The sequence below is a fragment of the Hypanus sabinus genome, chromosome 31 (assembly GCF_030144855.1).
Source record: "Hypanus sabinus isolate sHypSab1 chromosome 31, sHypSab1.hap1, whole genome shotgun sequence".
Taxonomy (NCBI): domain Eukaryota; kingdom Metazoa; phylum Chordata; class Chondrichthyes; order Myliobatiformes; family Dasyatidae; genus Hypanus; species Hypanus sabinus.
Window position 1 is genome coordinate 25,116,297 of NC_082736.1, and position 16,549 is coordinate 25,132,845.

The 16,549-nt window shown below is 54.1% G+C and overlaps 1 protein-coding gene across 5 annotated transcripts in view; it reads left to right on the forward strand.

Annotated features, from left to right (window-relative positions):
• Positions 1-630: 630 nt before the first annotated feature.
• Positions 631-16,549, forward strand: part of vegfba (vascular endothelial growth factor Ba) — a 47,820-nt gene continuing 31,901 nt past the window's right edge. For 2 of the 5 annotated variants that reach the window (XR_009508817.1, XM_059955207.1), the window contains exon 1: positions 631-1,101. Coding sequence is in view for 2 of the 5 variants with exons in the window: in XM_059955207.1 (XP_059811190.1) it covers positions 1,015-1,101 (87 nt within the window). In the remaining 3 variants the exon portion in view is untranslated. The remainder of the gene's footprint in view (positions 1,102-16,549) is intronic. The other 3 variants (XR_009508815.1, XM_059955206.1, XR_009508816.1) reach the window with 3 other exon arrangements.

The window sequence follows — 16,549 nt, forward strand, 5'->3', positions numbered from 1 at the left end:
AGACAGAGACAGAGAGAGAGGGGGAGAGAGAGAGACAGACAGAGGGGGGAGAGACTGACAGACAGAGAGACAGAGAGAGGGGAGAGAGAGACAGACAGACAGAGAGGGGGGAGAGACAGACAGAGGGGAGAGACAGACAGACAGAGACAGAGAGGGGGGAGGGAGAGACTGACAGACAGAGACAGTGAGGGGGGGAGAGACAGACAGACAGAGAGGGGGGAGAGACAGACAGACAGACAGAGGGGGGAGAGAGACAGAGACAGAGAGTGAGAGAGGGGGGGAGAGACAGACAGACAGACAGAGAGGGGGGAGAGACAGACAGACAGACAGAGGGGGGAGGGAGAGACTGACAGACAGACAGACAGAGACAGAGAGAGGGGGGGAGAGAGAGAGACAGACAGACAGAGAGGGGGGGAGAGACAGACAGACAGCGGCCGGGGGCAGAGAGGGGGAAGGCGTTCCAGGAAGGGTGGGAAGTGAGTTCGAGAGCAAGCCCCCTCCCCGAGACTGTCGTGCGCGTCCGCGAGCCGGACTCTGCGACCGCCCCCCCCCCCCCAGCCTTCTCGGAGCCGGGCAGGAAAGGGTTACCCATCCACCCGTAAGAGTCACATGAGCTGTAGGCCAATGGAAAAAGCCCTGGGCTTGTGTCTAAGCGAAGCGAGAGTGGCGGCGACACAGAGCGAGGAGCGGGGGCAGCAAGATCCAGTGGTGGGAATTCCCTTTCAGGGACGGGGCGCTCGCCTGGACACTGCGGAGCGGACGGCGGACAGCGGGCGGCGGGCGGCAGGAGATGGGCAATACCCCCGGGATCGCATCGCTCAAGGACCCAGACGACTTCTTCTGAGGATTAACAGGAGAGGAGAAAGGGCTCTCCCCGGAACGGGGGTCTAGCGCTGGACGGAACATGGCGTGCAGAATTCCGAGCCCGAGCTAAGAGGTGGCGGGGGTGGTCTGCTCAAACCACCACCCCCTCCCACCCTCCCCGACCCCTCCTGCACCCAGCCCGCTGAAGAGATGGATCTGCCCTCGACACTCACCCTGCTACACTTACAGCTTGCACTCTTCCTGCTCCGCTCGACCCTCACCAAGGTACCGACCCGCGTGAGTGACACGGGAGGGGAGTGTGGGATGCTGGGGGGGGGGGCGGGGAGGGCAGAAAAGGTGGAGGGGGAAAGGGGAGAGGGGTCGTCTTCCCCTCTCCCGACCCCTGCGCCGAACACCAGTTGAGGGGGTTGAAACCGAGTGGTGGGGGGGGGGGGGGGGGGTTCCGCGGCGGTGGCGGGTTCGGTTGGAAGTCGGCGGCACCGCTCCTTCGGCCCGCTAAATACGTGCACTCTCTCACGCACACAGGGAGCAGGTCGCGAGGTGGGGGGGGACGGACCCCAGTGGTTCACATGGTTGAGGAGGGGGTGAGAGCTTGCGAGCTCCGCGTAGACAGTGTGAGGGATCCGGGATCGAGTCCGGCGTCTCCGGAGTTGCCAGTCTGCGGGTCTGCCCGCAAACTATGCGTGTACGATGATGCCTTACTGAATCCCTACAACACTTGATGTGTGTCTGTGTGTGCGTGTGTGTGTGTGTGTGTGTGTTACTCAAGATTTCCAGCATTTACAGAATATCTTGCGTTCCGTGCCTGTGTCCCGGTCTGTGTGTAATGCGCGCCGGCACAGAGGCCCGGTGTCCCCGCATCTTACTTTTCAATCTCGACTTTTGGCTGTCGCCAACCCTTTCCCGGGACTGCGCCCGAGTTCACTGTCTTGCGGAGGCGGGGCCGAGAGACCGCCCCGGCGGCGGAAAGCTCCCCCGGCTTCTGAACACTTCGGCGAGCGCCGCCCGCTGCGGAGACCCAGTTTCCGGGGTTCCCGGACAGGTCGAGTCCTGCTGGTGAGAGGGGTTTCGGGGGCAGCCTGCTGTCCCGCCGTTGTCCCGACCCTCAGTCCCATTATGAACCCATCCCGCACCTTTCTTGCCGTTCCTCCGGTAGTCCGATCGCCCGGTCCATAGACCGGTGCGTTGGCGGAAAGATCCGAAGGTTCCCCAGCCTTTGAGTGAAGGAATTTCACCTCATCCCAGTCCTGGGCAGCCGAGCCTTAACCCTGAAATGGTGACACTCTCTCTCCCTCTCTCTCTCCCTCTCTCTCTCTTTCTCTCTCTCTCTCTCTCCCACTCTCTCTCTTTCTCTCACTCTCTCTCTCTCCCACTCTCTCCCTCTCTCTCTCCCTCTCCCTCTCTCTCTCCCTCTCTCTCTCTCTCACGCTCTCTCTCTCTCTCCCTCTCCCTCTCACTCTCTCTCTCTCACTCTCTCTCTCTCTCTCTCTCTCTCTCTCTCTCTCTCTCTCTCTCTCTCTCTCTCTCTCTCTCTCTCTCTCTCTCTCACACACACACACACACACACACACACACACACACACACACACACACACACACACAGAGACACACACTTACTTCCTGGTCCTCGTCTCCTCGAGCAAGGAAAACGCCCCGTTAAAATGTTTCAACGCGATCTCTCCTTGGAAACCCCAGAGAAATTTACTCGACGACCCCCCTCATATGAAAGCCCCCCACCCCCGAGAACCACTCTCTGTACGGGTCCTCGCCCGCACTCCCTCTGTTGCCAAGCGCACCCGTCAAGAGTAAGGAGACCAATCCTGTCGCACGCAAGCGCTGGAGGAACTCAGCGGGCCAGGTAGCACCTATAGAAACGAGACCCTTCATCGGGACCGAAACTGTCCTTCTTGCCCCGGGTGGCGGAAACGCCTAGGCGCTGGAGGTCTCTACACTCTGAACTCAAATCCTCCCGGTACCCGCAGGCTAAGCGGATGGGTGTTTTCCAAAGCCCCGCTATTTGAAAAGATGTTCCGTTTCTCACTAATGTACTGCACCGACCTTCTCCCGTTCTGTCCCCGGAGCGTCGGATAGTCAATCCCAACTAATTCTAAGCCAATGAGGCGCCTTCCCTAATTTCTCCCCCCATTAGAAGTGGGGCTGGCATTCCCCGGTCCACTGAAGCCATTCCTGGGTCATTGAAATTTGCTGCCATGTGTTTCAAAGTGCTGGAAGGACAACACGTGTCGGGCAGCCTCTGTGGAAGGAACTGGACAGTCGAGGTGGAGACTGGTGGAAACATTGGCTGTCCAGTCTTCCTCCACCGATCTCGCCTGGTCCACCAACACTTGGTTTCCGCTCCAGAGTCGGCGTCCACTGTGCCTTGTGGCCCGAACGATGATTCGTCAAAAACTGCCCTTCGGACCCTCGGCCATGTGGACCACTGCGGCCCCTGACATTTGATAGTCCCTGCCTCACCACCCAGACATTCCTCCTGCTGTCAGGTAGAAGGTACAGGAGCCTCAGGACTCGCACCACCAGGTTCGGGAACAGTTACCACCCCTCAACCATCAGGTAGAAGGTACAGGAGCCTCAGGACTTGCACCACCAGGTTCAGGAACAGTTACTACCCCTCGACCATCAGGTAGAAGGTACAGGAGCCTCAGGACTTGCACCACCAGGTTAAGGAACAGTTACCACCCCTCAACCATCAGGAAGGAGGTACAGGAGCCTCAGGACTCGCACCACCAGGTTCAGGAACAGTTACCACCCCTCAACCATTAGGTAGAAGGTACAGGAGCTTCAGGACTTGCACCACCAGGTTCAGGAACAGTTACTACCCCTCAACCATCAGGTAGAAGGTACAGGAGCCTCAGGACTCGCACCACCAGGTTCAGGAACAGTTACCACCCCTCAACCATCAGGAAGGAGGTACAGGAGCCTCAGGACTCGCACCACCAGGTTCAGGAACAGTTACCACCCCTCAACCATCAGGTAGAAGGTACAGGAGCTTCAGGACTTGCACCACCAGGTTCAGGAACAGTTACTACCCCTCAACCATCAGGAAGGAGGTACAGGAGCCTCAGGACTCGCACCACCAGATTCAGGAACAGTTACCACCCCTCAACCATCAGGTAGAAGGTACAGGAGCCTCAGGACTCGCACCACCAGGTTCAGGAACAGTTACTACCCCTCAACCATCAGGTAGAAGGTACAGGAGCCTCAGGACTTGCACCACCAGGTTCAGGAACAGTTACCACCCCTCAACCATCAGGAAGGAGGTACAGGAGCCTCAGGACTCGCACCACCAGGTTCAGGAACAGTTACCACCCCTCAACCATTAGGTAGAAGGTACAGGAGCTTCAGGACTTGCACCACCAGGTTCAGGAACAGTTACTACCCCTCAACCATCAGGTAGAAGGTACAGGAGCCTCAGGACTCGCACCACCAGGTTCAGGAACAGTTACCACCCCTCAACCATCAGGAAGGAGGTACAGGAGCCTCAGGACTCGCACCACCAGGTTCAGGAACAGTTACCACCCCTCAACCATCAGGTAGAAGGTACAGGAGCTTCAGGACTTGCACCACCAGGTTCAGGAACAGTTACTACCCCTCAACCATCAGGAAGGAGGTACAGGAGCCTCAGGACTCGCACCACCAGATTCAGGAACAGTTACCACCCCTCAACCATCAGGTAGAAGGTACAGGAGCCTCAGGACTCGCACCACCAGGTTCAGGAACAGTTACTACCCCTCAACCATCAGGTAGAAGGTACAGGAGCCTCAGGACTCACAACACCAGGTTCAGGAACAGTTACCACCCCTCAACCATCAGGTAGAAGGTACAGGAGCCTGAGGACTCGCACCACCAGGTTCAGGAACAGTTACCACCCCTCAACCATCAGGTAGAAGGTACAGGAGCCTCAGGACTCGCACCACCAGGTTCAGGAACAGTTACCACCCCTCAACCATCAGGCTCCCAAACAAAAGGGGACAACCACAGTCTTCTATTGAGATGTCCCCACAACCAACGGTCTCACTTTACGGACTCTTTATCTCATGTTCTCGTTATTTATTGCTATTTATTTATATTTGCGTTTGCACAGTTTGTTGTCTTCTGCCCTCTGGCTGACCTTTCACTGATCCTGTTTACAGTTACTATTCTACAGATTTGATGAGGATGCCCGCGGGGAAATGAATCTCGGGGTTGTACGTGGTGACGGTCATGTACTCCGATGATAATATTTACTTTGAACTTTGAACCAGACAAAGCCAATCAGGATCAAGTTTATGATCACTGACAATTGTTGTAAAATTCGTGGGGTATTTGGCAGCAGTAACTGCAATGCACCAAACCACAGTAACATACAATGTCTGGACATAAAGTGGAGCCAATATATCGTATACTGTATTTTATTATACATTTTATGAGCCATCCTACCCAGTAAAGTGGCCACTGAGTATGGTCTTGTGCTGTAGCCCACCCGAGGTTCGACGTGTTGTGCGTTCAGAGACGCTCTTCCGCACACCACTGTTGTAACATTGAGGTTATTCGAGTTACTGTCGCCTTCCCATCAGCTCGAACCAGTCTGGCCGTTCTCCTCCGACCTCTCTCGTCAACGAGGCATTTTCACCCGCAGACTTCAGCTCGTTGTCTCGCACCGTTCTCTAGAAACTGCTGTGCATGGAGATCCCGGGGTGGGGGGGATTGGCGGTTTCTGAGATACTCGAACCACCCCATCTGGCACCGGCAGTCATTCCACGGTCAAGGTCACTTAGATCGCATTTCTTCATTCCCCCCCCCACCCCCCTGCCCATCCTGATGTTCGGTCCGGACGACAACTCTGAACCTCTTGACCGCGTCTGCGTGCTTTCATGCACCGAGCTGCCGCCACACAATCGGCTGGTTTGCCTTAATTAGCAGGCGGACCTACGTACCGAAAGGGATGCATGCAAAAAAGAGAGCAAAAGTAGTGAGGTAGTGTTCATGAGTTAACGGGCCGCTCAGAAATCGGGCGGCAGAGGGGAAGAAGCAGTTCCTGAATCGTTGAGCCTTCAGGCTTCTGTCCCTCCTCCCTGATGGTAGCAATGAGAAAAGGGCATAGAACCACAGAACACCACAGCACAGTACAGGCCCTTCAGCCCTCCATGTTGTGCCAACCCATATAATCCTTAAAAACAAGTACTAAACCCACACTACCCCATAACCTTCCATTTTTCTTTCATCCATGTGCCTGTCCAAGAGGCTCTTAAATACCCCTAATGTTTTAGCCTCCACCACCATCCCTGGCAAGTCATTCCAGGCACTCACAACCCTCTGAGTAAAAAAAACTTACCCCTGATGTCTCCCCTAAACTTCCCTCCCTTAATTTTGTACATATACCCTCTGGTGTTTGCTGGTGCCCTGGGAAACAGGTACTGACTATCCACCCTATCTATGCCTCTCATAATCTTGTAGACCTCTATCAAGTCCCCTCTCATTCTTCAACGCTCCAAAGAGAAAAGTCCAGCTCTGCTAACCTTGCTTCATGTGACTTGTTCTCCAAACCAGGCAACATCCCGGTAAATCTCCTCTGCACCCTCTCCATAGCTTCCACATCCTTCCTGTAATGAGGTGACCAGAACTGAACACAATACTCTAAGTGCGGTCTCACCAGAGATTTGTAGGGTTGCAGCGTGTCCTGGGTGCTGGTTTTCTTGGTGACAGATGCATCGCTTTTTGAAGATGTCCTGGGGAGGCCAGTGCCCACGATGAGTTGGCAGCCCTCTGCAGTTTTTTTTCCGATCCTGTGCAGTGGCCCCTCCATACCAGACACTGATGCAGCCGGTCAGAAACTCTGTAGAAACTTGGCTCCGGTCTTGGGTGACCTATCAAATCTCCTCACAATCCTCACGAAGAACGGCCGACACCCGCCGCCTTCGGCCGGCTGGCGGCATAGTGGCATCAGCGCCGGACTCCGGAGCGAAGGCTCCCAAGTTCAAATCCGGCCGGCTCCCCGGCACGCTTTCCCTCCGGGCTGGGTCGAGCATCGAGCCAGCAACTCGGCCGCGTGAAAACAAGAAAGCCTGCGAAGAAAACGTCGTCACGACGGCGACCCGGTGACTCCACTCAGAGTCAATAGCTTTCTTCTCCTCCTTCTGCCAACTTAACCCAAAAGACGTTGATGTCCAGGAGCTTGAAACCCCTCACCCTTTCCGCTTCTGATCACTCGATGAGGGCTGCTGTGTGTTCCCTCAACTCCCCCTTCCCGGAGTCAATCATCACTTCATTTATACTGTCGGCTGGGCTGTTGTCCTAAACCACCAGGGGAGAGCCCTCCCTCTGCGAGCTATTTTTGCCCCCATGGGGGGATTCCCCTCTGAGCCCGTGACTGGAGGGGCGGGAACGTGGGTCGCCAGCGTGTCTCTGGACTTCTTGTCCACCGAATGGCGCCCTGCTGACGATGCCCGCCTCCTGCCCCTGTCCCCCTCATTACGCCACGGCCTACCCAAGCAACTCATGGCACAAACCTTCTCTCCCTCTATGGCACGTCGCATTCACCAGTATCGTCCGTGAAGTCCGTTAGGCATGGAAAAGGCAAGGTCACCAGTGTTCCAGCAGCCCAGGTGTCACCATCCATTCTGGGCATCTGTTATTCTATAACCTGAACCCCTGGATTAGACCCCAGCCTGCAACCCACTCCCGGGGGTCTGTGATTCTATATATAAACCCCCTGAACCCCTGGATTAGACCCCAGCCTGCAACCCACTCCCGGGGGTCTGTGATTCTATATATAAACCCCCTGAACCCCTGGATTAGACCCCAGCCTGCAACCCACTCCCGGGGGTCTGTTATTCTATATATAAACCCCCTGAACCCCTGGATTAGACCCCAGCCTGCAACCCACTCCCAGGGGTCTGTGATTCTATATATAAACCCCCTGAACCCCTGGATTAGATCACAGCCTGTAACCCACTCCCGGGGGTCTGTTATTCTATATATAAACCCCCTGAACCCCTGGATTAGACCCCAGCCTGTAACCCACTCCTGGGGGTCTGTTATTCTATATTTAAACCCCCTGAACCCCTGGATTAGATCCCAGCCTGTAACCCACTCCCGGGGGTCTGTGATTCTATATATAAACCCCCTGAACCCCTGGATTAGATCCCAGTCTGGTACCCACTCCCGGGGGTCTGTGATTCTATATATAAACCCCCTGAACCCCTGGATTAGATCACAGCCTGTAACCCACTCCCGGGGGTCTGTTATTCTATATATAAACCCCCTGAACCCCTGGATTAGACCCCAGCCTGTAACCCACTCCTGGGGGTCTGTTATTCTATATTTAAACCCCCTGAACCCCTGGATTAGATCCCAGCCTGTAACCCACTCCCGGGGGTCTGTGATTCTATATATAAACCCCCTGAACCCCTGGATTAGATCCCAGTCTGGTACCCACTCCCGGGGGTCTGTGATTCTATATATAAACCCCCTGAACCCCTGGATTAGACCCCAGCCTGTAACCCACTCCCGGGGGTCTGTGATTCTATATATAAACCCCCTGAACCCCTGGATTAGATCCCAGCCTGTTACCCACTCCCGGGGGTCTGTTATTCTATAATATAAACCCCCTGAACCCCTGGATTAATCCCAGCCTGTAACCCACTCCAGGGGATCTGTGATTCTATATATAAACCCCCTGAACCCCTGGATTAGATCCCAGCCTGTAACCCACTCCAGGCGATCTGTTATTCTATATATAAACCCCCTGAACCCCTGGATTAGACTCCAGCCTGTAACCCACTCCCGGGGATCTGTTATTCTATATATAAACCCCCTGAACCCCTGGATTAGATCCCAGCCTGTAACCCACTCCCGGGTGTCTGTTATTCTATATATAAACCCCCTGAACCCCTGGATTAGATCCCAGCCTGTAACCCACACTCAGGGGTCTGTTATTCTATATATAAACCCCCTGAACCCCTGGATTAGATCCCAGCCTGTAACCCACTCCCGGGGGTCTGTTATTCTATATATAAACCCCCTGAACCCCTGGATTAGATCCCAGCCTGTAACCCACTCCCGGGGGTCTGTTATTCTATATATAAACCCCCTGAACCCCTGGATTAGATCCCAGCCTGTAACCCACTCCCGGGGGTCTGTTATTCTATATATAGACCCCCTGAACCCCTGGATTAGATCCCAGCCTGTAACCCACTCCCGGGGGTCTGTTATTCTATATATAAACCCCCTGAACCTCTGGATTAGATCCCAGCCTGTAACCCACTCCCGGGGATCTGTTATTCTATATATAAACCTCCTGAACCCCTGGATTAGATCCCAGCCTGTAACCCACTCCCGGGGATCTGTTATTCTATATATAAACCTCCTGAACCCCTGGATTAGATCCCAGCCTGTAACCCACTCCCGGGGATCTGTTATTCTATATATAAACCCCCTGAACCTCTGGATTAGATCCCAGCCTGTAACCCACTCCCGGGGATCTGTTATTCTATATATAAACCCCCTGAACCCCTGGATTAGATCCCAGCCTGTAACCCACTCCCGGGGGTCTGTTATTCTATATATAAACCCCCTGAACCCCTGGATTAGACCCCAGCCTGTAACCCACTCCCGGGGATCTGTTATTCTATATATAAACCCCCTGAACCCCTGGATTAGATCCCAGCCTGTAACCCACTCCCGGGGATCTGTTGTACGTATAAACCCCCTGAACCGCTTCCTGTTCCCTTCCCATTCCCTGTCCTGCTTTCCAGCGCTGATACGACCCTGGGACAAGGCAGGTGACCTTGCTCCCGAGTCGGAGTTTGGCGGGCTTCAGTTCCCGTGCCAAAGACCATGGCGGGGAGCCTGGGCTAAATCCAGGCAGGCCTGCAGGAGCCCCGCCACCGTCAGAGAGACTGTCCCCAGTCATGAGCGACTGAGCCAAGACACCATCCTCCGTGCTGGGAATAGGCTCCGGTCTCACCGTGCCGGGAATCTGGTGGGGGGTGGGGGTGAGACTGGAGCCTGTTCCCATCACTTGCCCCCCTTGGGATCTTGCTGTGCAAAGTCTGCCCACCCCCTGCAGGCGTTTCCTGCACAGCTGATCACGGACGTGCTGCCGGCTGTAGACGTTCCCAGTTAGAAGTGGGGAAACAGCGGAAACACACAAGAAGTCAGGTAGAATGCATGAAAACCTGAAACGTCTCCCCCTTGCACGGCTGCTGCCTGTCCTGCTGAGTGTTTCATCAAACATGAGATATCGGAGCAGAATGAGGCCATTCGGCCCATCGAGTCTGCTCTGCCATTCCATCATGGCTGATCCAATTTTGCCTCCCAGGCCCAGTCTCCTGCCTTCTCCCGGTATCCCTTCCTGCCCTGAACAATCAACCTTTGTCATAAAGACTCGGCCCCCACAGCTGCCTGTGGCAATGAATTCCACAGATTCACCATCCCTCTGGCTGAAGAAATTCATCCTCATCTCCGTTCTAAGAGGACGCCCCTCTATTCTGCGGCTGTGTCCTCTGACGCTGGACTCCCCCACCGCAGGAAACATCCCCTCCACGTCCACTCTGTCAAGGATTTCACCATTGGATAGGTTTCAACGAGGTCACCCCTCCTTCTTCTGGATTCCAGTGAGTACAGGCCCAGAGCCATCAAACGTTCCTCGTGTGACAAGCCATCCGATCCCACAATCATTTTTGTGAGGCCTTGCCAGTGCCTTATCGAGCCTCGGCCTTACATCCTCGCTTTTAAGTCCTAATCCTCTCGAAATTGGGCTCTTCTGGCTTTTGTTCTGTTACCTAGATAGAGAATCCGAGGAAAATCTTGCTGCCCGAGGTAGGGTCTTGGACCTGAGATGCTTTCTCTGTGTGTCTCTCTCCGCAGTTGCCGCCTGTGTCTGTTCACTTGTTTATCTCGTGGTACAGTGTGGAATAGGTTCTCCCAGCACAACAAACCGTGTTGCCTGGCAACCACCTATCCATCGCCGGCCTACTCACACAATGGAGAGGCGGGGTGGAGATGCGTCTCTACCAAAGGAGGTGGGAGGCGCTCCTTCCCTCCACGAGCCTGCAAGGTCACCCTGGGGCGAGGGTGCTTAATCCGCTTAGTCCCCCGATCAGGGTCATGTGAAGCCGTGGGAGCAGCGAGGGACGGTCGCACGAGCAGCCGCTGCAGATCACGAGTCCTGGTTATGCGACCACTGACGCCAGGCAGACAATCTCCAAAGAGTATTGATAATGGCTGACCTCTGCCCTTTGACCCTGTTTGGCATGGGTGACCCCCCCCAAGAGTCGAAGCCTAAAGCCCCGACTCCGGCCAGCACAGCTCTCCGGGTCATTGAGGCAGGCGAGCCCCCAAACTCTATGACCAGGTTGTGGTCCTCTTGGAAGATAAATAACTATAGGAAATAATTTTTTAACAATTAAGTAAAAGGGAAAGAAATAGTGAGGTCACGTAATTGCAAACCAGCGAAAATCTGCAGATGCTGGACATCCGAGCAGCACACAAAACGCTGGAGGAACTCGGCACAAACGAGTAAGGAGTCGAGACCCTGCATCAGGTCTGGATACGTGGTCGTGGTGGTGGGTCTGGGTGAGCACGTGGCCGGAGATTTGGAGGGCAGCAGGGATCACGGAAGAAGCAATGACAGAGGGCTCCACTGATCTCCCTCCCAAGGGAAAATATAAACTTCTTCAGGGTGGGCGTCCCTGGAAGAGAGTTTGCAGTGGGAGAAGTCCAGTGGATGCTGCCTGGCCTGCTGAGTTCCTCCAGCAGTTTGTGTGTGATTGTCAGTGAGGAAGAGTTCACGGGTTCAATGTCCATTCAGGAATCGGATGGCAGAGGGGAAGAAGCTGTTCCTGAATCGTTCAGTGTGTGTCTTCAGGCTCCTGTACCTCCTCCCTGATGGCGGAGGGGAAGAAGCTGTTCCTGAATCGTTGAGTGTGTGTCTTCAGGCTCCTGTACCCCCTCCCTGATGGCAGAGGGGAAGAAGCTGTTCCTGAATCGTTGAGTGTGTGTCTTCAGGCTCCTGTACCCCCTCCCTGATGGCAGAGGGGAAGAAGCTGTTCCTGAATCGTTGAGTGTGTGTCTTCAGGCTCCTGTACCCCTCCCTGATGGCAGAGGGGAAGAAGCTGTTCCTGAATCGTTGAGTGTGTGTCTTCAGGCTCCTGTACCTCCTCCCTGATGGCAGAGGGGAAGAAGCTGTTCCTGAATCGCTGAGTGTGTGTCTTCAGGCTCCTGTACCTCCTCCCTGATGGCAGAGGGGGAGAAGCTGTTCCTGAATCGCTGAGTGTGTGTCTTCAGGCTCCTGTACCTCCTCCCTGATGGCAGAGGGGGAGAAGCTGTTCCTGAATCGCTGAGTGTGTGTCTTCAGGCTCCTGTACCTCCTCCCTGATGGCAGAGGGGAAGAAGCTGTTCCTGAATCATTGAGTGTGTGCCTTCAGGCTCCTGTACCTCCTCCCTGATGGCAGAGGGGAAGAAGCTGTTCCTGAATCGTTGAGTGTGTGTCTTCAGGCTCCTGTACCTCCTCCCTGATGGCAGAGGGGAAGAAGCCGTTCCTGAATCATTGAGTGTGTGTCTTCAGGCTCCTGTACCTCCTCCCTGATGGCGGAGGGGAAGAAGCTGTTCCTGAATCGCTGAGTGTGTGTCTTCAGGCTCCTGTACCCCCTCCCTGATGGTATCAATGAGAAGAGGGCACATCCAGGGTGGTGGAGGTCGTTAATGGTGGACGCTGCCTTTTGAGGACGGCCTCGAGGGTGGTGGAGGCCAGTGCCCACAGTGGAGCTGGTCGAGTCTGCAGCTTTCTGTCGCTTTTTCCGACCCTGCGCAGTGGCCCCTACCGTACCCGCGTGTGTGCGCGCCACCGTAGCTTCCTAGCACGTACCCAGTGACTCGGTCACGGATATCCAGATCCCTCTCGAGTGGTTTTATTTATCTGCGTGAGATGCCACTGACGCCAGATTGTAGGACCGGGGGGGGGGAGCTCCGTCCGTTCTTGGACGACTGAGTAACGGTCAGCGTGACGCTTACAGTTCGGGGCGTACCAGAGTTCAGAGTTCAACTTCCGCCGCCATCTGGAGGAAGTTTGTACCCCCTCGACTACGTGAGTTTCCTCCGGGTGCTCCAGTCCCTCCCACAGTCCAAAGGCATTCCAGTTGGTCGATTAATCGGCCGCTGTAAATTGGTCGATTTATTAGGCTCGGGTTAGATCGGGCGATTGCTGGGCGATGATCCCTGTTGGGCTGGAAAGGCCTGTTTCACTTCACACTTCTAAATAATTAAATTGAATGTTTTAAACAGCTTAAGACCAGGGCCTGCATTCGGAGAAACAGCTGGGAACTTTTTCCAGTGTCCTGGTCCTGGTCAATCTCAAAGGTCAAAGAAAATTTATTCTTTTATGTCAAAGTAAAAAAATATATATAGTGTGCGTGTGTGCGAGCGCGTGTGCAAGCGTGTGTGTGTCCACCTTGAGATTCATTTTCTTGTGGGCATTCACAGTACAACAGAAAAATACAACAGAATCGATGAAAAACAACTACAAACTCTGACAAATACCGATGTACAAAAGAAGACATACTGTGAAAATACAAAAAAAATCTATAAATAGTACTAAGAACATGAGCTGTAAGGAGTCCGTGAAAGTGACTCCGAAGGTTTTCGAACCAGTTCAGAGTGGAGGTGAATGAAGTTATCCTGACGGCTGAGGGGTGATAACTGTCCCTGAACCTGGTGGTGTGGGACCTGATGGTTGATGGGTGATAACTGTCCCTGAACCTGGTGGTGTGGGACCTGATGGTTGATGGGTGATAACTGTCCCTGAACCTGGTGGTGTGGGATCTGATGGTTGATGGGTGATAACTGTCCCTGAACCTGGTGGTGTGGGACCTGATGGTTGATGGGTGATAACTGTCCCTGAACCTGGTGGTGTGGGACCTGATGGTTGAGGGGTGATAACTGTCCCTGAACCTGGTGGTGTGGGACCTGATGGTTGAGGGGTGATAACTGTCCCTGAACCTGGTGGTGTGGGACCTGATGGTTGAGGGGTCATAACTGTCCCTGAATCTGGTGGTGTGGGACCTGATGGTTGAGGGGTGATAACTGTGAGAGCTTCACTCTGTGTCTGACCCCGGGAGTGTGTGATGGGACGGTGTGGAGGGAGCTTCACTCTGTGTCTGACCCGGGAGGGTGTGATGGGACGTTGTGGAGGGAGCTTCACTCTGTGTCTGACCCCGGGAGTGTGTGATGGGACGGTGTGGAGAGAGCGCCATCTAGTGTCTGACCCCGGGAGTGTGTGATGGGACGGTGTGGAGAGAGCGCCATCTAGTGTCTGACCCCGGGGTGTGTGATGGGACGGTGTGGAGAGAGCGCCATCTAGTGTCTGACCCCGGGGTGTGTGATGGGACGGTGTGGAGGGAGCTTCACTCTGTGTCTGACCCCGGGAGTGTGTGATGGGACGATGTGGAGAGAGCTCCCAGAGAGTATGTGAGGCGGGGTAATACTGAAATTGGTCTACTCATTGTGACTGAGATGAAAGCGTGCCCCGTGATGTGCGGCACTCCAGCGCTATGACCCTCCCTGTTACCTGAGCACCAGGTACAGGGTCCCGGCAGGAATTTTGGCATCCCCCCCCCCCCCCCACCACCCCAGTTAAAGCACAATGAACAGTATCTAGGTCTGGCTCCGGGGCCATCCTTCCCGCGTTCTCACCGCAGAGGAGTCGAATCTACCGGCGAACGAGGGCAGGTACCCCCGGGTATCTGGTAACCCAGGCCAACATTGACCAGCGGAGCACCGTGTCCAGTTCCGGTTGCCATAGAACCACAGAACATTACAGCACAGAAACAGGCCCTTCGGCCCTTCTTGGCCGTGCCAAACCATTTTTCTGCCTTGTCCCACTGACCCGCACCTGGCCCATATCCCTCCAAACCCCTCTCATCCTTTTACCTGTCCAAGTTTTTCTTAAATGTTAAAAGTGAGCCCGCATTCACCACTTCATCTGGCAGCTCATTCCACACTCCCACCTCTCTCTGTGTGAAGAAACCCCCCCAATGTTCCCTTTAAACTTTTCCCCCTTCACCCTTAACCCATGTCCTCTGGGTTTTTTTTTCTCCCCTGGCCTCAGTGGAAAAAGCCTGCTTGCATTCACTCTATCTATACCCATCATAATTTTATACACCTCTGTCAAATCTCCCCTCATTCTTCTATACTCCAGGGAATAAAGTCCTAACCAATTCATCCTTTCTCTGTAACTCAGTTTCTCAAGTCCCGGCAACATCCTCGTAAACCTTCTCTGCAGTCTTTCAACCTTATTAATATCCTTCCTGTAATTCGGTGACCAAAACTGCACACAATACTCCAAATCCGGCCTCACCAATGCCTTATGCAACCTCACCATTACACTCCAACTCTTATACTCCAAAGTTGCCCTGGAGCTTCTGAACCGGGAGGAGCGCAGAGGCGATTTGCAAGGCCGTTGCCGGCACTGGAGAGATCCAGCTACAGGGAGAGGCTGTAGAGATCGGCTTTGGGGCGGATCTTTGGAGCAACACGATTTCAGCACCAGCGACCCGGGACCAACTTTCCCTGCAGAGTGTGAGCAATTCGTACGACCATGTGGGCTTTCGCGAGAGGCTGAGGTTTCCTCCCATAGGCCAAAGACGAACCAGTTAGTAGGTTAATTGTAGATGTAATTGGGCTCATTGTCTCTCTAAGTTAAAAGCCAAAGACTTCATTCCTTGGAGTGCCGGGGACCGAGAGGTGATCGTGTAGAAGTTTATCAGATTATCGGACATGGGTGAGATGAATGAGTCTTTTATTTTCTTTAGAAATGGCTGATGTTGCCGCAGTTTCCTGTTCTGTATCACTGGTAGTATAATGTACCTGAGCCCGTGGTTCTTTGGCAGAAGCGGGCCTTGATTCTGTTCCAACTTGCATTGTCTTCACGGTAGTAGTTTTCTTCATCTTCTGTTTATAAGGCATAACTTGAAACAATCCGGAGTAGTTTATAAGTAATTTTTAGAAAGTATTAACTAACTTTTCTTCACTTAAACATTAATTTACCGATTTTTTTAAGGGAGAGCTGGGTTCCAGCATCTCGATCCTACGTCATCACGCGACGTCGGTCTTTTTTTTTAACCCAGAGTTGGTTCAGTCCAGAACTAGAGGGCGTAGGTTACGGTGAGGGAAGAGAAACAGGCCCTTAGGCCCTTCGGCCCTTCTAGTCCATGATGAACTGTCATTCTGTCAAGATGTGCGCCGGCAAGATGGGAACCCAAGTGCCAAGAAAAGACGGGCTCTGACGCAGAGCTGGCGGTGAGAGTTTATTCGTAACGATAAAAGAATATCATAATGATTCCTAAAGAACTGGCTGGGCCTCGCGGCACCGCAGGAGAAGTGACATTCTCCAAACTCGGACCCCGCGATTCGCGCTGATCAGGCGCCCGCTTAAATAACACAAGTTACAGGGAAACCCCGAGCCGATCGAAATAAACTGAGCAGGTTTAAACAGACGGCACCAGGAGACCGCATTACCAAGAGCGAGTCGCTCGAAGCACACGGACCGCTGAACGATTGTGGTGGGGGTGTTGTCCTCCGTGTCTGACGGTGACAGGGAACCTGTGCGGGGAGTTTTTAAACGGGAAAAGCCTTTGCACTGGCGCTGTGCCTCTCCCTCGACCTCAGAGGTCCGGGTCCCATGGTACGAGCAAACGTCCTCGGTTGCAGAGTGGAGGACCACGGCATC